The sequence below is a fragment of the Dama dama genome, chromosome 10 (genome assembly GCF_033118175.1).
Source record: "Dama dama isolate Ldn47 chromosome 10, ASM3311817v1, whole genome shotgun sequence".
Taxonomy (NCBI): Eukaryota; Metazoa; Chordata; class Mammalia; order Artiodactyla; family Cervidae; genus Dama; species Dama dama.
Genome location: NC_083690.1, coordinates 20,416,222 through 20,439,242, shown reverse-complemented (window position 1 = coordinate 20,439,242; position 23,021 = coordinate 20,416,222). Strand labels below are relative to the sequence as shown.

At 37.5% G+C, this 23,021-nt stretch overlaps 1 protein-coding gene across 1 annotated transcript in view; it reads right to left on the bottom strand.

The window, feature by feature from the left end:
- Positions 1-23,021, bottom strand: part of LOC133063214 (phospholipid-transporting ATPase ABCA3-like) — a 255,333-nt gene that overhangs the window by 27,882 nt on the left and 204,430 nt on the right. Inside the window, exons 22-23 of the mRNA XM_061152337.1 lie at positions 726-851; positions 309-503 (exon numbers count right to left, since the gene is read on the bottom strand). Coding sequence (XP_061008320.1) covers positions 309-503; positions 726-851 — 321 coding nt within the window. The remainder of the gene's footprint in view (positions 1-308; positions 504-725; positions 852-23,021) is intronic.

Here is a 23,021-nt window from a genome sequence, read left to right as displayed (position 1 = left end):
TGGACCCCAGTTTAACTGTTTATTTGGTGCATCCAAGGAGGGAAAGTCAAGGGTCCTATTTTACCATCTTGCTCTCCAATAGTTTTAAAGAAAATTAAAGACACTCTTAGATTCTCATGGTAAGGCTGTTCTAATTGCCTCACCATCTCTGACCAAAATTCTCATTTCTCTCTAGAATCCATGGGCTAAGTCAACAGTAGTGATATCAATGTCTACCATGATTCATGTCTATCATTTCCCACAAGTTGCTTTCTGACCTTCACCCACAAATCATGTTTCTCACACCTCAGGCAGTAATGATGTCTTACCTTTAGGATATTTTTGGTGATGCTGAGGCGCTCAACGAACACATCCCCAGAGGAAGCAACCTCCTCTCCAGTCAAAATTTCGAAGGTAGTAGTTTTCCCAGCTCCATTTAATCCAAGCAACCCAAAGCACTCCTGCTTTTGGATTGTAACAGAGATATTTCTCACAGCTAAAACGATTGGACTTGAAAAATACACCTTAAAAATACAGAAAACATAATATAGTAAAGAATACTTACAGGTCACATACAAACAATACTTCACACTCCCATGGACCACCTCAGATAGTTTCACAAGAGTCCTTCTATTCTCTTGAGAGAATACACATAGATTCAAAGAACCACAGTAAGCCCTTAACATTAATGACATACTCTTTAATAGAAATTAAACCATTATAAGTTGTTCATCGAATAATATTACCTTTGTGAGTTCCTTAATAAGCACTGTAGCGTTCAGTGACTCCTGAGAGTGCTCCAGGATTCTATTTCTTTCATTTTGTACATCTTCATCTTCAGATTCCCCAGATAATTCCTTGGATACTCTTTCCTATATTTTAAAAATAAGACCATAGATATAGATGCACTTTAGACATCTGGTCTAACTGGTTGGCTTCAGGAAGGCTAAACTGAGATAATCTCAAGAATGTCAAAACAGAAGTTTTGACTCATTTCCAAATGATTTCCTGCATATCAACTCAGCTCTCACATATTTCCTACATCCAAAGTTTAAAACCTATACCATGAGCAAGTAGCAAGTTCTTAACAAAATGGTCACTTCACAAAAAACTGCAATCACAACAAAACTATTAACTATAACTAATAGTTATTTTTAAATAATTTATTTTTTATTTTTATTAAATATAAAGTTATGTTTAATAATAAATGTATAAATTATAAGATATCAGAAGAGTTGAGAGTAGGGAAAGAGTAACACTTTTCTTTCAGAGAAGAAGAGTGGAATCCAAGAACAGACTCACATAAGAAATGTTTAAGATGAATTTAAATAAAATAGGAGCTCATTAGGCAACTTATGATGGGAAAAAAAGAATAGGTAAGACATCCAACAGAGTGAAAATAATATGAAAGAATACTCTATGACTTGTTTGTCATTCTTTTTATTTTGAAAGAATTTAGATGTACAGGACAGGACAGCTCTAGTATACATTTTAACTTTGCCTAATGACATCATATAGTAATGATACATTGATCAAAACTAAGAAATTAACATTGGTTCAGTTCTATTAACTACAGATATTACTGACGTTTACTGCAAAATATTTTGAATGCTTTAACACTATTTTTAGTATAAGCTATTTATTTAAGCATAATATATATCTTTGTTGCTGCTATTCAGTCACCAAGTCATGTTCAACATTTTGTGACCTCATGAATGGCAGCACATCAGGCTTCCCTGTCCTTCAATATTTCAATTAGTTTGCTCAAACTCATGTCCATTGAGTTAGTGATTCCATCCAACTACTTCATCTTCTGTTGCCCACTTTCCCTTCTGACTTTAATATTTCTCAGCATCAGGGTGTTTTCCAATGAACTGGCTCTTCACATCAGATGGCCAAAGTATTGGAGCTTCAGCTTCAGCATTGGTTCTTCCAGTGAATTTTCAGGATTGATTTCTTTACGATTAACTGGTTTGATCTCCTTGCTGTCCAAGGGACCTTCAAATGTCTTCTCCAGCACCACCGTTCAAAAGCATCAGTTCTCTGGTGCTCAGCTTTCCTTTCTTTATGGTTCAGCTTTCACATCTGTACATGACTACTGGAAAAATCGTAACCTTGACTATGTGGACCTTTACAGGCAAAGTGATGTCTCTGCTTTTTAATATGCTGTCTAGGTTTGTCATAGCTTTGCTTTCAAGGAGCAAGTGTCCTTTCATTTCATGGCTGCATTCACAGTTTTCAGTGATTTTGGAGACTAAAAAAATTAAGTCTGTCACTGTTTCCATTGTTTCCCCATCTATTTGCCATGAAGTGATGGGACCAGATGCCATGATATCAGTTTTTTGAATGTTGAGATTTAAGCCAGCTCTTAATGTTAAAAAGAGTTAGTTCTTCTTTGCTTTCTGCCATTAGAATGGTATCATTTGCATATCTGAGGTTGTTGATGTTTCTCTTGGCAATCTTGATTCCAGCTTGTGATTCTGGCCTGATATTTCACATGATGTACTCTGCCTATAAGCTAAATAATCAGGATGGCCATATACAGCCTTGACATACTCCTTTCTTAATGTTGAACCAGTCCATTTTTCCATGTCTTGTTCTAACCGTGCTTCTTGACTGGCATACAGGTTTCTCAGGAGGCAGGTAAGGTGGTCTGGTATTCCCATCTCTGTATTTTCCATAGTTTGTTGTGATTCACATAGTCATAGGCTTTAGCATAGTCAATGAAGCAGAAGTAGATGTTTTTCTGGAATTCTCTTGTTTTCTCTATGATCCAATGGATGTTGGCAATTTGGTCTCTGGTTCTTCTGCGTTTCATAAATTCAACTTGCACATCTAGAAGTTCTCGGCTAAAATAGTGTTGAAGCCTAGCTTGAATTATTTTGAGCATTAGCTTAATAGCATGTAAAATTAGTGCACTTGTGTGATAGTTTGAACATTCTTTGGCATTTCCCTTATTTGGAGTTGTAATGAAAACTGATCTTTTTCAGTCGTCAGAGTGTTCCAAACTTGCTGACATATTGCTGAAACTTTAAGAGTGTCATCTTGTAGGAATTGAACTAGCTCAGCTGGAATTCCATCACCTCCATTAGCTTTGTTCCTAGTAATTCTTCCTAAGGCCAACTGACTTCACACTCTGGGAAATCTGACTCTAAGTGAGTGATCACATCATAGTGTTATGTGGGTCATGAAGAACTCTTTTGGAGAGTTCTTCAGTGTATTCTTGCAATCTCTTCTTAATCTCTTCTACTTCTGTTAGGTCCTTACTGTTTCTGTCCTGTATTGTGCCAATCCTTACATGAAATGTTCCCTTGGTATCTCTAATTTTCTTGACAAGCTCTCTAGTCTTTCCCATTCAATTGTTTTCCTTCATTTCTGTACATTATTTACTTAAGAAGGCTTTCTTATCTCTCCTTGCTATTCTCTGGAATTCTGCATTCAGTTGGTTATCTTTCCCTTTCTCCTTACTTCTTTTCTCAGAGACTTGTAAGGCCTCTTCATGCAATCACTTTGCCTTCTTGCATTTCTTTTTCTTGGGGTTGATTTTGGTCATTAGCTCCTGTACAATGTTATGAACCCCTGTCCATAGTTCTTCAGGCACTCTATCAAACCTAATCCTTTGAATCTATTTGTTTCTTACACTGTATAATTGTAAGGGATTTGGTTTAGGTCATACCTGAAGGGCATAGTGGTTTTCCTTACTTTCTTCAATTTAAGTATGAATTTTGCAATACAGAGTTCATGATATGAGCCACAGTCAGCTCCTAGTCTTGTTTTTGCTGACTGTATAGAGCTTTTCCATCTTTGGCTGCAAAAAATATAATCAATCTGATTTCAGTATTGACCATATGGGTGATGTCCATGTGTGGTCATCTCTTGTGCTGTTTAAAGAGTGTTTGCTATGACCAGTATGCTCTCTTGGCAAAACTCTGATAGCCTTTTCCTTGCTTCATTTTGTACTCCAAGGCCAAATTTGCCTGCCTGTGATTCTATATATCTCTTGACTTCCTACTTTTGCATTCCAATCCCCTGTGATGACAAAGACATGCTTTTTGGTCTTAGTTCTATTACATCTTGTAGGTCTTCATAGAACTGTTTGACTTCACCTTTATCAGTGCTATTTGTTGGGATGTAGACTTAGATTACTGTGAATTTGAGTGGTTTGTCTTGAAAATGAACAAAGATCATTCTGTCATTTTTTTTTCATTTATTTTTATTAGTTGGAGGCTAATTACTTTACAATATTTTAGTGCTTTTTGTCATACATTGACATGAATCAGTCATGGATTTACATGTATTCCCCATCCCGATCCCCCCTCCCACCTCCCTCTCTACCTGATCCTTCTGGGTCTTCCCAGTGCACCAGGCCCGAGCACTTATCTCATGCATCCCACCTGGGCTGGTGATCTGTTTCACCATAGATTGCAGCCAAGTACTGCATTTCAGACTCTTTTGTTGACTCGGGGCTACTCCATTTCTTCTAAGGGATTCTTGTTCACAATAGTAGATATAATGGTCATCTGAATTAAATTCACCCATTCCCACCCATTTTATTTCACTGATTCCTAAAATGTTGATGTTCACTCTTGCCAACACCTGTTTGATCACTTTCAATTTACCTTGATTTATGGACCTAACATTCCAGGTTCCTACACAATATTGTTCTTTACAGCATTGGACTTCACTTTCACCACCAGACATATCCACAACTAGAGGTTGTTTCTGCTTTGGCTCAGCCTCTTCATTCTTTTTGGAGCTATTTCTCTGCTCTTCTCCAGTAGCATATTGGACACCTACTGATCTGGGGGGCTCATCTTCCAGTTTCACATCTTTCTGCCCTTTCATACTGTTTATGGGATTCTCAAGGCAAGAATACTGCTATGATTTGCCATTCCTTTTTCCAGTGGACTATATTTTGTCAGAACATATATCTAGATATGTATATAAGTCATAAATCAACATCTTAATAAGTTTTATTGTAACCAGTCTCAATAAAGTAAACAGAACATTACCCCTCAATAACAAGAAATAGGACATGTAACTCACTATGTATTGTTATACATTAGTTTTGTTTTATATAAATGAAATTCTACTTTACATATTCTTTTATATCTAACTTATTTGGTGGCAATTTGTATCTGAGATTATTCTATGCTGTTGCATAAGTTATAGGCCCTTCCTTCTGATTGCTATATGCTATTGTGTGAATAGACATTTTAAAATCCATTATGCTATTGAGAGACATGTGGTTTGCTTCCTTCTTAAACTTTGTCTTATATAAATAATGTTTGTGCACATTCTTTCAAATGTCTTTCAGTGAACATGACTATGTCTCTGTTGGATTTATACTTAGAAGGGAAGCTTGTAGGACTTAGTTATGCACACTTCATATGCATATAAAATAATGTTTTATTTTTTTAAAGCATAGTTATAAAATATTATATTAGCTTCCTTTTAGCTTCACATTAGCTACAAGGAAAGCCCCCTACAACATAGTAATTTCACATTAATATACACTACAAATTAATCACCACAACATCTAGTAACCATCTGTCATCATACAAAGTATTTGGAATACTATTGACAGTATTCACAACCGTGTACATTATGACTTATGACATTTATTTTAAACTGGAATTTTGTATCTCAATCTTTTTGTCTTTGTCTCTTTCTCTGAACCCTGCCATGCAATGATCACCATTGCCTCTTGTGGTCACCAGTTTGTTCTCTGCCTCTATGAGTCTGTTTCTGTTGTGTTGAGTCTCTGTCATTTGGTTTTATAGACTTCACATATAAGTATATTGTTTAGTCACTAATTTGTGTCTGACTTTTTGTGATCTACTGACTGTATCATGCCAGGTTCCTCTGTCCTTGGGACTTTCCAGGCAATAATATTGGAGTGGGTTGCCATTTCCTTTGCCAGGGCATCATCCTGACCCAGGGACAAAACCCGCATCTCCTGCCTTGGCAGGCAGGCTCTTTACTACTAATCCACCATGGAACCCCACATATAAGTGAGGTCAAAGTAATTGTCTCCATCACAAGCTGGAATCAAGATTGCCAGGAGAAATATCAACAACTTCAAATATGCAGTTGATGCCACTCTAATAGGAGAGTGAAGAGAAACTAAAGAACTTCTTGATGAGGGTGCAAGAAGAGAATGAAAAAGCTGACTTGAAACTCAACATCAAAAATTTAAGATTATGGCATTCAGTCCCACCACTTCATGGCAAATAGACGGGGATAAAGTGGAAGCAGTGACCAATTTTCTTTCCTTAGATTCCAAAATCACTGCAGATGCTGACTATAGCCATGAAATTAAAAGATGCTTGCTCCCTGGAAGAAAAGCTGTGACAAACCGAGACAGCATATTAAAAAACAGAGACACTACTTTGCTGATGAAGATCCATATAGTCAAAGCTATGGTTTTCTCTTGAGAGTCCCTTGAACTGCAAGGAGCTCAAACCAGTCAATACTAAAGGTAATAAGGTAATTAACCCTGAATATTCATTTGAAAGACTGATGCTAAAGCTGAAGCTCCAATATTTTGGCTACGTGATGTGCAAAGTCAATTCATTGGAAAAGACTGATGTTGGGAAAGATTGGAGGCAAAGGTTCTCTTTTTTGTGATTTACTGACTGTATCATGCCAGGCTGCTCTGTCTGGCTCTTCTTGTCAGGGGTAGCAGAGGATAAAATGGTTACATAGCATCACTAACTCAATGGACATGAATTTGAGCACACTCCAGGAGACAGTGGAGTATGGAGGAGCCTGGCGTGCTGTAGTCTTTGCAATCAGAGAGTCAGGCATGACTTAGCGACTCAACAACATTGACAATCTGACATTTCACTTAGCATAATAACCTCCAGGACTATCTACCTTGCTATGAATAGGACACTTTCATTCCTTTTTTATGGCTGAGTAATATAGTGTGTGTGTGTGTGTGTGTGTGTGTATTAAGTCACTTCAGTTGTGTCAGACTCTTTGCATCCCTATGGATTGTAGCCTGCCAGGCTCCTCTGTCCAAGGGATTCTCCAGGCAAGAATACTGGAGTACGTTATTATGCCCTCCTCCAGGGGATCTTCCTTACCTAAGAATTGAACTCACATCTTTTATGTTTCTTGCATTGGTATGCAGGCTCTTTGCCACTAGCGTGGCCTGGGAAGACATATGTACATGTATATCATATCTTTTATCCATTCATTTGTTGATGGACACTTGGACAGCTTCTAAATCTTGGCTATTATAAATAATGCAGCAGTGAACATAGTGGTGCATGTATGTTTCAGAATTAGTGCTTTCATTTTCTTCAGATAAATATTTGAAAGTGGAACTGCTGGACCATGTGGTAATTCTATTTTTAATTTTTTTTAGGAACTTCTATACTGTTTTCTATATTGACTGTACCAATTTACATTCCCACCAACAGTGGACCTGAGGGTTCCCTTTCTCCACATCATCACTTGCCAATCTAACTGGTATGAGGTGATATTGCTATGTGATTTTGGTTTGCATTTCCCTGAAAATTAGTGATTTTGAGCATCGTTTTATGTTTCTGCTGGCCATCTTAATCTCTCTTTCTGTTAGTTCATTATTATAATGTATAGAAATGCATCAGATTTCTGTGTATTCATCTTTATCCTGCAACTTTACTGAATTCACTTATTAGTTATGACAGTTTTTGGTCTATTATAGTTTTAACAGTGTTTTGGATTTTCTGTATATAGAGTGGCATATGTAGAGTTAGTGTCTGTGGATACTAACAGTTTCACATTTCCCTTCCAATTTGAATAACTTTTATTTCTTTTTCTTGTCTGATTGTTGTGGCTAGGACTTCCAATACTGTGTTAAATACAAGAAGTGAGAGTGGACATCCTTTTCTTATTCCTGATTTTTGAGGAAAAGCTTTCAGTGTTTCATTATTGAGTTTGATATTAGCTGTGTGTTTATCATAAAATGCCTTTATTATTTGAGATATGTCTCCTTTATATCCACTTTGTCGAGTGTTTTTATCATAAATAGATATTGGATTTTGTCAAATGACTCTTCTGCATTTATTGAAGTGATCACAGGCCTTCTATCCATGGTTTTGTTAACATGTGCATAATATTAATTGATTTGCAGATACTGAACAAATGAATGATGGGTCATTCATTCATTCAATGAGTAATGAACCATCCAAATTCATCATTCATTCTTACACATGAAGGATCATGTGTAAAATCCTTTCAATGCATTGTTGAATTCAGTTTGCTAATATTTTGTTGAGGATTTTTGTATCTATATTCTTCAGGGATATTGGCCTGGAATTTCTTTTTTTGTAGTGTTTTTGGTTTTGCTATCAGGGGAATACTGGCCTCATGGATTATGTTTGGAAGTATTCTTTTCAATTATTTGAACTAGTTTGAGAATAGTAGGCATTAACTCTTCTTTAAATATTTGGTAGAATTCACCTGTGATTCCCTCTAGTTTTTAGACTTTAGTTTATTAGGAGTATTTTGAATACTGATTTGATTTCATTACTAGTGTTGATCTGCTAAGATTTTATGTATCTTCCTGATTGAGTCTTGGGGGATTGTGTGTTTCTAGAAATTTATCTCTTTCTTAAAATTGTCCAATTTGCTGCTATGTAATTGTTCATAGTAAACTCATGAACCTTTGTATCTGTAGTGTCAGTTGTAAGCCTTCTTTTATTTATGTTTTCACTTGGACTTTATCTCTCTGTTTTTAAAAATGAATCTGGCTAAATGTTTACCATTTTTGTTTATCTTTTCAAAGGACCAGCTTCTAGTTTCATTGACTTCTACTTTTTTAAAGTTTCTATTTATTTTGACTCTGATCTTTATTATTTCATTTCTTTTACTAACTTGGGGCTTCATTTGTTCTTTTTCTGGTTCTTTTAGGTGTGAGGTGGGATTGTTTACTTCAGATTTTTCTTGTTTACTGATGTAGGTATATTTCAGTTTCTTAGAACTGCTTTTGCTGCAATCCATATATTTGGGAGCACTGTGTTTCCATTTTCATTTTATTTCATCTTTGATATCTTCACTGATCCATTGGATGTCTAGTAACATATTGGTTAGCTTCCACATGCTTGTGGTTTTTATAATTTTCTTCTTGTAATTCATTTTAATTTTCATACTAGAATGGTCAGAAAAGATGCTTGACATGATTTCAGTCTTCTTAAATTCACTGAGATTTGTTTTGTGGCCTCATGTGAGAAAGTCCTATGTGCACCTGAAAAGAAGGGGAATTCTGTTGGGGTGGAATATTTCACATATATCTGTTAAATCAACCTGATCTAGGCTGTCTTTTAAGTATTTGTTGTTGTTCGGTTGCTCAGTTGTGTCCGACACTTTGTAACCCCATGGACAGCAGCATGCCAGGCTCCTTGTCCACCATTTCTTGGAGCTTGCTCAAACTCATGTCCATTGAGTTGGTGCCATCCAACCATCTCATCCTCTTTTGTCCTCTTCTCCCCCTGCATTCTATCTTTCCCAGCATCAAGGTCTTTCCCAGTGATTCGGACTTTTGCATCAGGTGGCCAAAGTATTAGAGCTTCAGCTTCAGTCCTTTCAGTGAATATTGAGGGTTGATTTTCTTTAGGTTTGATCTCCTCACAGACCAAGCAACTCTCAAGAGTATTCTCCAACACCACAGTTTATGTATTTATTTTTCCATTTATTTATATTAGTTGGAGGCTAATTACTTTACGATGTTGTAGTGGTTTTTGCCATACATTGATATGACTCAGCCATGGATTTACATGTGTTCCCCATCCTGAACCCTGCTCCCACCTCTCTCCCCATTGTGTCCCTCTGGGTCATCCTAGTGCCCCAGCCCTGAGCACTTGTCCCATGCATCAAACCTGGACTGGCAATCTGTTTCACAATTGATAATATACATGTTTCAATGCTATTCTGTCAGATCATCCCCCCTTCGCCTTCTCCCACAGAGTCCAAAAGTCTGTTCTATACACCTGTGACTCTTTTTCTGCCTTGCATATAGGGTTATCATTACCATCTTTCTAAATTCCACTTATATGTGTTAGTATACTGTATTGGTGTTTTTCTTTCTGGCTAACTTCACTCTGTATAATGGGCTCCAGTTTCATCCATCTCATTAGAACTGATTCAAATGTATTCTTTTTAATGGCTGAGTAATATTCCATTGTGTATATGTACCACAGCTTTCTTATCCATTCGTCTGCTGATGGGCATCTAGGTTGCTTCCATGGCTGGCTATTATAAACAGTGCTGCAATGAACATTGGGGTACACGTGTCTCTTTCAATTCTGGTTTCCTCGGTGTGTATGCCCAGCAGTGGGATTGCTGGGTCATATGGCAGTTCTGTTTCCAGTTTTTTAAGAAATCTCCACACTGTTCTCCATAGTGGCTGTACTAGTTTGCATTCCCACCAACAGTGTAAGAGGGTTCCTTTTTCTCCACACCGTCTCCAGCATTTATTGCTTGTAGACTTTTGGATAGCAACCATCCTGACTGGTGTGTAATGGTACCTCATTGTAGTTTTGATTTGCATTTCTCTAATAATGAGTGATATTGAGCATCTTTTCATGTGTTTGTGAGCCATCTGTATGTCTTCTTTGGAGAAATGTCTGTTTAGTTCTTTGGCCCATTTTTTGATTGGGTCGTTTATTTTTCTGGAATTGAGCTACAGGAGTTGCTTGTATATTTTTGAGATTAATTCTTTGTTGCTTTGTTTGCTATTATTTTCTCCCATTCTGAAGGCTGTCTTTTCACCTTACTTATAGTTTCCTTTGTTGTGCAAACGCTTTTAAGTTTCATTAGGTCCCATTTGTTAATTTTTGCTTTTATTTCCAATATTCTGGGAGGTGGGTCATAGAGGATCTTGCTGTGACTCATGTTGGAGAGTGTTTTGCCTATGTTCTCCTCTAGGAGTTTTATAGTTTCTGGTCTTACATTAGATCTTTAATCCATTCTGAGTTTATTTTTGTGTATGGTGTTAGAAAGTATTCGAGTTTCATTCTTTCACAAGTGGTTGACCAGTTTTCCCAGCACCACTTGTTAAAGAGATTGTCTTTTCTCCATTGTATGTTCTTGCCTCCTTTGTCAAAGATAAAGGTGACCATAGGTACGTGAATTTATCTCTGGGCTTTCTATTCTGTTCCATTGATCTATATTTCTGTCTTTGTGCCAGTACCATACTGTCTTGATGACTGTGGCTTTGTAGTAGAGCCTGAAGTCAGGCAGGTTGATTCCTCCAGTTCCATTCTTCTTTCTCAAGATTACTTTGGATATTCGAGGTTTTTTGTATTTCCATACAAATTGTGAAATTATTTGTTCTAGTTCTGTGAAGAATACCGTTGGTAGCTTGATAGGGATTGCATTGCATCTATAGATTGCTTTGAACACCACAGCTTAAAAGCATCAATTCTTTGGCACTCAATCTTCTTGATGGCCCAACTTGTACATCTGTACATAACTACTGGAAAAACCATAGCTTTGACTATAGAGACTTTTGTCAGCAAAGTAATGTCTCTGCTCTTAAATACACTGTCTAGGTTTGTCATAGCTTATTTTCCAAGGAGCAAACGTCTTTTAATTTCATGGCTGCAGTCACCATCTGCAGTGATTTTTGAGCTCAAGAAAATAAAGTCTATCACTGTTTCCATTGTTTCCCCATCTATTTGCCATGAAGTGATAGGACCAGATGCCACAATGTTAGTTTTCTGAATGCTGACTTTTAAGCCATCTTTTTCACTCTCCTTTATCACATTCATCAAGAGGCTCTTTAGTTCATCTTCACTTTCTGCCATAAGGGTGGTGTCATCTGCATATCTGAGGTTACTGATATTCTTCCTGGCAAACTTGATTCCAGCTTGTGCTTCATCCAGTCTGGCATTTCGCTTGATGTATTCTGCATATAAGTTAAATAAACACGGTGACAATATACAGCCTTGACATATTCCTTTTCCAATGTTGAGTTAGACTTCTGTTCCATGTCCAGTTCTAACTGTTGCTTCTTGACCTGATACGGGTTTCTCAGGAGGCAGATAAGGTGGTCTGGTATTCCCATATTTTTAAGAATTTTCCAGTTTGTAGTGATCCACATAGTCAAAGGCTTTAGCATAGTCAACGAAGCAGTAGTAGATGTTTTTCTGGAATTCTCTTGCTTTTTCTATGATCCAACAGATGTTGGCAGTTTGGTCTCTGATTCCTCTGCCTTTTCTAAATCCAGCTTGTATATCTGGAAATTTTAGGTTTACATACTGTTGAAGCCTAGCTTGGAGGGTTTTGAGCATGACGTTGCTAGCACATGAAATGAGTGCACTTCTGTAGTTGAACATTCTTTGGCATCACCCAACTTCTGCTTCTGTTAGGCCCACACCATTTCTGTCTTATTGTACCCATCTTCGCATGAAATTGCCCTTGGTATCTGTCATATTCTTGAAGAGATGTCTAGTCTTTCACAGTCTATTGTTTTCCTCTATTTCTTTGCATTGTTCACTTAGGAAGGTTTTCTTATCTCTCATATCTATTCTTTGGAAACCTGGATTCAGTTAGGTATATCTTTCCTTTCCTCTTTGCCTTTCACTTCTCTTCTTTTCTCAGTTATTTGTAAGGCCTCCTCAGATAACCATTTTGCCATGTTGAATTTCTTTTTCTTGGGGGTGATTTTGATCACTGCCTCCTGAACAACGTTATGAAACTCCATCCATAGTTCTCCAGGCACTCTATCAGATCTAATCCCTTGAATCTATTTGTCACTTACACTGTATAATTGTAAGGAATTTAGTTTAGGTCATACCTAAAGGGCCTAGTGGCTTTCCCTACTTTCTTTAATTTGGTGTGAACTTTGTAATAAAGAGTTCATGATCTGAGCCATAGTCTGCTCCTGGTCTTGTTTTTGCTGACTGTATAGAGCTTCTCCATCTTTGGCAGCAAAGAATACAATCAATCTGATTTCAGTATTGACCAGATGGGTGATGTCCACATGTAGTCGTCTCTTGTGTTGTTGGAAGAGAATGTTTGCTATGACCAGTGCACACTCTTGGCAAAACTCTCATAGCCTTTTCCCTGCTTCATTTTGTACTCCAAGGCCAAACTTGCCTGTTGTTTAAGTATTGTGTTGGCCATAAATTTCACTCATGTTTTTCCATAAGATGCTATGGGAAAACCCAAAGGAACATTTTTGGCCAACCCAATAGAATGTTTTCTCTTTCTGGATGGTCTATCTATTAAAACAAGTCCTCTTCTAGTTTTATACAACTGGCACTATCTTGCTTTATACCTGTATTCCTTTGTTAGGTACATAGATATTTGCAAATGTTATATCTTTTTATTGTATTGATCACTCTATAATTATGCAATGACCCTTTCATCTCAGTACAGTGTTTTTTTTGTTGTTGTTGTTCAGGTTTTTTTTTTTTTTTTTCTTTCTTTTTTTTTTTTTTTTATTAGTTGGAGGCCAATCACTTCACAACATTTCAGTGGGTTTTGTCATACATTGATTTGAATCAGCCATGGATTTACATGTATTCCCCATCCCGATCCCTGCTCCCACCTCCCTCTCCACCCGATTCCCCCGGGTCCCCCCAGTGCACCAGGCTGGAGCACTTGTCTCATGCATCCCACCTGGGCTGGTGATCTGTTTCACCATAGATAGTATACACGCTGTTCTTTTGAAACATCCCACCCTCACATTCTCCCACAGAGTTCAAAAGTCTGTTCTGTATTTCTGTGTCTCTTTTTCTGTTTTGCATATAGGGTTATCGTTACCATCTTTCTAAATTCCATATATATGTGTTAGTATGCTGTAATGTTCTTTATCTTTCTGGCTTACCTCACTCTGTATAAGGGGCTCCAGCTTCATCCATCTCATTAGGACTGGTTCAAATGAATTCTTTTTAATGGCTGAGTAATATTCCATGGTGTATATGTACCACAGCTTCCTTATCCATTCATCTGCTGATGGGCATCTAGGTTGCTTCCATGTCCTGGCTATTATAAACAGTGCTGCAATGAACATTGGGGTGCACGTGTCTCTTTCAGATCTGGTTTCCTCGGTGTGTATGCCCAGCAGTGGGATTACTGGGTCATATGGCAGTTCTATTTCCAGTTTTTTAAGAAATCTCCACACTGTTTTCCATAGCGGCTCTACTAGTTTGCATTCCCACCAACAGTGTAAGAGGGTTCCCTTTCCTCCACACCCTCTCCAGCATTTATTGCTTGTAGACTTTTGGATAGCAGCCATCCTGACTGGTGTGTAATGGTACCTCATTGTGGTTTTGATTTGCATTTCTCTAATAATGAGTGATGTTGAGCATCTTTTCATGTGTTTGTTAGCCATGTGTATGTCTTCTTTGGAGAAATGTCTGTTTAGTTCTTTGGCCCATTTTTTGATTGGGTCATTGATTTTTCTGGAATTGAGCTTCAGGAGTTGCTTGTATATTTTTGAGATTAATCCTTTGTCTGTTTCTTCATTTGCTATTATTTTCTCCCAATCTGAGGGCTGTCTTTTCACCTTACTTATAGTTTCCTTTGTAGTGCAAAAGCTTTTAAGTTTCATTAGGTCCCATTTGTTAATTTTTGCTTTTATTTCCAATATTCTGGGAGGTGGGTCATAGAGGATCTTGCTGTGATTCATGTCGGAGAGTGTTTTGCCTATGTTCTCCTCTAGGAGTTTTATAGTTTCTGGTCTTACATTTAGATCTTTAATCCATTCTGAGTTTATTTTTGTGTATGGTGTTAGAAAGTGTTCTAGTTTCATTCTTTTACAAGTGGTTGACCAGTTTTCCCAGCACCACTTGTTAAAGAGGTTGTCTTTTTTCCATTGTATGTTCTTGCCTCCTTTGTCAAAGATAAGGTGTCCACAGGTTTGTGGATTTATCTCTGGGCTTTCTATTCTGTTCCATTGATCTATATTTCTGTCTTTGTGCCAGTACCATACTGTCTTGATGACTGTGGCTTTGTAGTAGAGTCTGAAGTCAGGCAGGTTGATTCCTCCAGTTCCACTCTTCTTTCTCAAGATTACTTTGGCTATTCGAGGTTTTTTGTATTTCCATACGAATTGTGAAATTATTTGTTCTAGTTCTGTGAAGAATACCGTTGGTAGCTTGATAGGGATTGCATTGAATCTATAGACTGCTTTGGGTAGAATAGCCATTTTGACAATATTGATTCTTCCAATCCATGAACACGGTATGTTTCTCCATCTGTTTGTGTCCTCTTTGATTTCTTTCATCAGTGTTTTATAGTTTTCTATGTATAGGTCTTTTGTTTCTTTAGGTAGATATACTCCTAAGTATTTTATTCTTTTTGTTGCAATGGTGAATGGTATTGTTTCCTTAATTTCTCTTTCTGTTTTTTCATTGTTAGTATATAGGAATGCAAGGGATTTCTGTGTGTTAATTTTATATCCTGCAACTTTACTATATTCATTGATTAGCTCTAGTAATTTTCTGGTAGAGTCTTTAGGGTTTTCTATGTAGAGGATCATGTCATCTGCAAATAGTGAGAGTTTCACTTCTTCTTTTCCTATCTGGATTCCTTTTACTTCTTTTTCTTCTCTGATTGCTGTGGCCAGAACTTCCAGCACTATGTTGAATAGTAGTGGTGAGAGTGGGCACCCTTGTCTTGTTCCTGATTTCAGGGGAAATGCTTTCATTTTTTCACCATTGAGGGTGATGCTTGCTGTGGGTTTGTCATATATAGCTTTTATTATGTTGAGGTATATTCCTTCTATTTCTGCTTTTTGGAGAGTTTTAATCATAAATGAGTGTTGAATTTTGTCAAAGGCTTTCTCTGCATCTATTGAGATAATCATATGGTTTTTATCTTTCAATTTGGTAATGTGGTGTATTACATTGATTGATTTGTGGATATTAAAGAATCCTTGCATTCCTGGGATAAAGCCCACTTGGTCATGGTGCATGATTTTTTTAATATGTTGTTGGATTCTGTTTGTACTGAAAGTAATGAAAGAGAATAACCTACAACCTAGATTACTGTATCCGGCAAGGATCTCATTCAGATATGAAGGAGAATTCAAAAACTTTACAGATAAGCAAAAGCTGAGAGAATTCAGCACCACCAAACCACCTCTTCAACAAATGCTAAAGGATCTTCTCTAGACAGGAAATGCAGAAAGGTTGTATAAACATGAACCCAAAACAACAAAGTAAATGGCAACGGGACCACACTTATCAATAATTACCCTAAATGTAAATGGGTTGAATGCCCCAACCAAAAGACAAAGATTGGCTGAATGGATACAAAAACAAGACCCCTATATATGCTGTCTACAAGAGACCCACCTCAAAACAGGAGACACATACAGACTAAAAGTGAAGGGCTGGAAAAAAATATTTCATGCAAATGGAGACCAAAAGAAAGCAGGAGTCGCAATACTCATATCAGATAAAATAGACTTTCAAATAAAGGATGTGAAAAGAGACAAAGAAGGACACTACATAATGATCAAAGGATCAATCAAAGAAGAAGATATGACAATTATAAATATATATGCACCCAACATAGGAGCACCGCAATATGTGCGGCAAACACTAACGAGTATGAAAGAGGAAATTAATAGTAACACAATAATAGTGGGAGACTTTAATACCCCACTCACAACTATGGATAGATCAACTAAACAGAAAATTAACAAGGAAACACAAACCTTAAATGACACAATGGACCAGCTAGACCTAATTGATATCTATAGGACATTTCACCCCAAAACAATCAACTTCACCTTTTTCTCAAGTGCACACGGAACCTTCTCCAGAATAGATCACATCCTGGGCCATAAATCTGGTCTTGGAAAATTCAAAAAAATTGAAATCATTCCAGTCATCTTTTCTGACCACAGTGCAGTAAGATTAGATCTCAATTACAGGAAAAAAAATTGTTAAAACTTCAAACATATGGAGGCTAAATAACACGCTTCTGAATAACCAACAAATCATAGAAGAAATCAAAAAAGAAATCAAAAGATGTATAGAAATGAATGAAAATGAAAACACAACAACCCAAAACCTATGGGACACTGTAAAAGCAGTGCTAAGGGGAAGGTTCATAGCATTACAGGCTTACATCAAGAAACAAGAAAAAAACCAAATAAATAACCTAACTCTACACCTAAAGCAACTAGAGAAGGAAGAAATGAAGAACCCCAGGGTTAGCAGAAGGAAAGAAATCTTAAAAATCAGGGCAGAAATAAATGCAAAAGAAACTAAAGAGACCATAGCAAAAATCAACAAAGCTAAAAGCTGGTTTTTTGAAAAAATAAACAAAATTGACAAACCATTAGCAAGACTCATTAAGAAACAAAGAGAGAAGAACCAAATTAACAAAATTAGAAATGAAAATGGAGAGATCACAACAGACATGACTGAAATAGAAAGGATCATAAGAGACTACTACCAGCAGCTCTATGCCAATAAAATGGACAACTTGGAAGAAATGGACAAATTCTTAGAAAAGTATAACTTTCCAAAACTGAACCAGGAAGAAACAGAAGATCTTAACAGAACCATCACAAGCAAGGAAATCGAAACTGTAATCAAAAATCTTCCAGCAAACAAAAGCCCAGGACCAGATGGCTTCACAGCTGAATTCTACCAAAAATTTAGAGAAGAGCTAACACCTATCTTACTCAAACTCTTCCAGAAAATTGCAGATGAAAGTAAGCTTCCAAACTCATTCTATGAGGCCACCATCACCCTAATTCCAAAACCAGACAAAGATGCCACAAAAAAAGAAAACTACAGGCCAATATCACTGATGAACATAGATGCAAAAATCCTTAACAAAATTCTAGCAAACAGAGTACAGTGTTTGTTTTAAAGTAAAATTTAAAAATATATAATCATTGCTACCACAGCTTTCTTTTCATTTGTGTGGAAAATCTTTTCCATCAATTCTCTTTCAGTATGTATATGTCTTTACCTCTGAAGTAAGTCTTTGAGGGTTGCACACACATGGGTCTTTAAAGAAAAATCCAGTCAACTACTCTGTGTCTTTTGATTGTAATATTTATTCCATTTACATTCAAAGTAATTATTGATAGTATTTACTTATTGCTGTTTTGTTAGTTGTTTTCTGTTTAGTTCTCTGATTCTTTCTTGTTCTCTTTCGTTGTAATTTAATGACTTTCTTTAGTGCTATGTTTATATTTCTTCTTTTAAATTTTGTTATCTATTACAGCTTTTTTTGTTTGTGTTTACCACGAGGTTTGTATGTAACAACCTATGTATATAGCAGCCTAAGTTGATGATCACTTGAGTTCAAACATGTTTTCAAAGTACAGTCATGTCCCACATTTTATGTTTTTGATGTCACATTTTGCATCTTTTAATTTTGTATATTGCATAATTAATTGTTTTAGATACCATTTTACTACTTTTGTCTTTTAACATTCATGCTATTGTTATAGGTGGTTGATCCACTGTCTTTACTATATGTTTTATTTTACTAGTGACATTTTTCCTTTGATAATTTCCTTTTCTAGTTATGGCATTTTCTGTTTTTTCGACCTAAAGAGGTCTCTTTACTATTTCTTGTAAGGCTAGTTTAGTGGTGATAAACTCCTTTAATTTTTGCTTCTTTGGGAAACTCTCTCTCCTTGAATTCTGAATGAATCCTTGCCAGGTAGAGTATTATTGGTTATCTTTTTCTTTCAGTACTTTGAATATATGGCATCAGTCTCCACCTACCTGTAAAGATTCTGCTGAAAAATCAGTTGATAATCTTATGGTGATTCCCTTGTATGTAACTAGTTTTTTTCCCCCTTGCTGCTTTTAAGACTCTTTTATTTTAATTTTTGTTATTTTAAGTAAAATGTATTTTGGCATGAATGTCTTTCAGTTCATCTTGTTTGGGACTCTGTGATTCTTGCACTTGGATGCCTGTTTCCTTCAATAATTTAGAAACATTTTCAGTGATTATTTCTTCAGATAGAGTTTCTGCCCCCTAATTCTCCTCCTGTAATCCCTATAATGCAAATATTATTATGCTTAATATTTTCTCAGAGGTCCCTTAAACTGTCTTCATTTTTTAAAAATTCTTTTTTCTTTTTTGCCATTCCAATTGGGTGATTTCTAATACTCTGTCTTCTGGATTGCTGATCCATTCTTCTGCATCCACTAATGTGCTGTTAAGTTACTCAAGTGTACTTTCATTTGTTATTGTATTCCGGAGTTCTGACTGCTTCTTTTTTATCTTTTCTAACTCTTTGTTGAAGTTTACTGATTTCATCCATTCCTCTGAGTTTGATGAGGATTTTTATGACTGTTTCTTTGAATTCTTTATCTAACAATTGTTTATTTTTGTTTCATCTATTCTTTTTATGAGGATTTTTCCTCGCTCTTTTATTACTTTTGTTTTATGAGGTTTTGCCATGTTGTCTCTGCATTTTGCCTCACTCTCTGTTTGTTTCTATGTATTGGGTATATCAGATATAGCTCTAGGTCTTGAAAGAGTGGTGTTATGTAGACCACTGGTGTCCAGTGAATCCCAGTGGAACAACTCCCCCTGGTCATCAGAGCCAGGTGCTAGGGGTAACTTTATGTATACTAGCGTGCCTTCCTGTTGTGATTGGGTCACAATTCCTGCAGGCATGCTGCATGACTTGGTAGCTGCTGCAATGCCCTTGCAGACTGGTTGGTCCCCATCCCAACTGTCTGAGACCTGGTCACAATTACTGTAGGTGTGCTCGTGGGCAGGATGGCCCCTCAGGATGGCTGGTTGTGAGGCCCAGCTGTGACCATTGTAGGTCTGCTGGTGTGTAGGGCTGGCCTCCAGGAAAGGGAGATGATTTGGAGGGGTGCCAGATGGGGTGGAGTGAGAGCCACTTTGAGGACTGAGCAGGGGAACTGGGTTGGGCGGGGCTGGCACTTAGCATAAGGCTGGGGTGTGCAACACAATGTTAGTTATATATCTGGAGAATTACAGAAATGATCCCCCACCAACTGTGGATCAGCTAGGTAGAAGGAGACTAAAAATATATGACATCCACTAGCACTTCTGTCCTTTGAGAGAGTTCCACCAGATCCTACCCTTCTGGCATATGCCCTAAAATTAATCAATTAATTTTCTTCTTATATGATTCAGGTGCTTTGCAAGTCCTTGTGCTGGGACATGGATAAAGTTGAGTTTGTATACAAGCTCTTCACAAGGGGAGTTTTGATTTCCCACAGCCAACTGGTTCTCCTGGTTATAAACCCCACCAATTCTCAAAGCCAGACATTATGGGGACGTATCTTCCCAGTGCAGGTCTTTTGGGCTGGTGAGCCTGATGTGGAGCTTGAATCCCTCCCTCCTTGAATATTACTTCTTGGGGTAATATTCCTCCTGTGGGTTCTGGCTAGCCCACATCTCTGCCCCTCCTACCCATCTTGATGTGGCCTTTTCTATATATCCTTAACTATATGAATTTTGTTCTGCTAGTCTTTAGGTTACTATTGGAGACAGTTTTAGTTGTGGTTTTGGCATTTCTCTGGGAACAAGTAAACTCCTATTCTGCTATCTTTATCTGACTCCTGAAGATAATGCCAGACAATTTTCTAATGGAGTATCAGTTTATATTCCCAACACCAATGTTTGATGGTTCCAGTTGTACTGTTTCTTCAACACTTAGTATATTTATGTGTATATTGGGGTATCTCTCAGTGGTGTTCTTTGCGCTTACCAATGACTGTTGTTGTTCATTTACATATGCACACGCTAATAAAGCAATGCTCAAAATTCTCCAAGCCAGCCTTCAGCAATATATGAACCGTGAACTTCCAGATGTTCAAGCTGCTTTTAGAAAAGGCAGAGGAACCAGAGATCAAATTGGCAACATCCGCTGGATCATTGAAAAAGCAAGAGAGTTCCAGAAAAACATCTGTTTCTGCTTTATTGACTATGCCAAAGCCTTTGGCTATGTGGGTCACAATAAAATGGGGAAAATTCTGAAAGAGATGGGAATACCAGACCTCCTGACCTGCCTCTTGAGAAACCTATATGCAGGTCAGGAAGCAACAGCTAGAACTGGACATGAAACAACAGACTGGTTCCAAATAGGAAAAGGAGTACATCGAGGCTGTATATTGTCACCCTGCTTATTTAACTTATATGCAGAGTATATCATGAGAAATGCTGGACTGAAAGAAGCACAAGCTGGAATCAAGATTGCCAGGAGAAACATCAATAACCTCAGATATGCAGATGACAGCACCCTTATGGCAGAAAGTGAAGAACTAAACACCCTCCTGATGAAAGTGAAAGAGGAGAGTGAAAAAGTTGGCTTAAAGCTCAACATTCAGAAAACTAAGATCAAGGCATCTGGTCCCATAACTTCACAGGAAATAGATGGGGAAACAGTGGAAACAGTGTCAGACATTATTTTTTTGGCTCCAAAATCACTGCAGATGGTGATTGCAGCCATGAAATTAAAAGACGCTTACTCCTTGGAAGGAAAGTTATGACAAACCTAGAAAGCATATTAAAAAGCAGAGACATTACTTTGCCAACACAAGTCCATCTAGTCAAGTCTATGGTTTTTCCAGTGGTCATGTACGGATGTGAGAGTTGGACTGTGAAGAAAGCTGAGCACCGAAAAATTGATGCTTTTGAACTGTGGTGTTGGAGAAGACTCTTGAGAGTCCCTTGGACTGCAAAGAGATCCAACCAGTCCATCCTAAAGGAAATCAGTTCTGAATATTCATTGGAAGGACTGATGCTGAAGCTGAAACTCCAGTACTTTGGCCACCTCATGCGAAGAGTTGACTCATTGGAAAAGACCCTGATGCTGGGAGGGATTGAGGGCAGGAGGAGAAGGGGATGACAGAGGATGAAATGGCTGGATGGCATCACCGACTCGATGGACATGGGTCTGAGTAAACTCCGGTAGTTGGTGACGGACAGGGAGGCCTGGCGTGCTGCGGTTCATGAGGTCGCAAAGAGTCGGACACGACTGAGCGACTGAACTAACTGGCTGGATATTTGTATGTTCATTTTTGTAAAGTCAGTGTTCAAGTCTTTTGCTCATTTTAAAATTGGATTTTCTGTCAATTTTATTAGTGATTTTCAATTCAAAATATTTTTCCTCTGTGTGACTTGCCTTTTGACTCATTTAATGATGTCTTTTGATGATTACGGCTTCACTGTCATGGTTATATTTGCTATGTTTTTGTTCTGAAAGCTATATTGCTTTATCTTGCACACGTAGATGTAGAAAAGTTGAAAGCTAAAACCAACCTGTATGAAGTAAGATGGGAATCAAAGTTCATTATGTGCTTATGGAAATCCATTTGAATCGGCATCATTAATTGAGATGAACATCCTCTCTTCACTGCATTTTGTGTCAGTTCTGTCATATTTGTGCATCTATTTCTAGACATTTTATTCCACTGTTGTCAAACTTTAACATGCACAGAATTACTTGAGTGGCTCGTTAAAGCAAGAATAATGGCTGCCATATGACCCAGCAATCCCACTTCTGAGCATACACACCGAGGAAACCAGATCTGAAAGAGACACGTGCACCCCAGTGTTCATCACAGCACTGTTTATAATAGCCAGGACATGGAAGCAACCTAGATGCCCATCAGCAGACGAATGGATAAGGAAGCTATGGTACATATACACAATGGAATATTACTCAGCCATTAAAAAGAATTCATTTGAATCAGTTCTAATGAGATGGATGAAACTGGAGCCCATCATACAGAGTGAAGTAAGCCAGAAAGATAAAGACCAATACAGTATACTAACGCATATATATGGAATTTAGAAAGATGGTAATGATAACCCTATATGCAAAACAGAAAAAGAGACACAGATGTACATAACAGACTTTTAGACTCTGTGGGAGAAGGTGAGGGTGGGATGCTCTGAGAGAACAGCATTGAAACAAGTATACTATCAAGGGTGAAACAGATCACCAGCCCAGATTGGATGCATGAGACAAGTGCTCAGGGCTGGTGCACTGGGAAGACGCAGAGGGATGGGATGGAGAGGGAGGTGGGAGGGGGGATCGGGATGGGGAACACATGTAAATCCATGGCTGATTC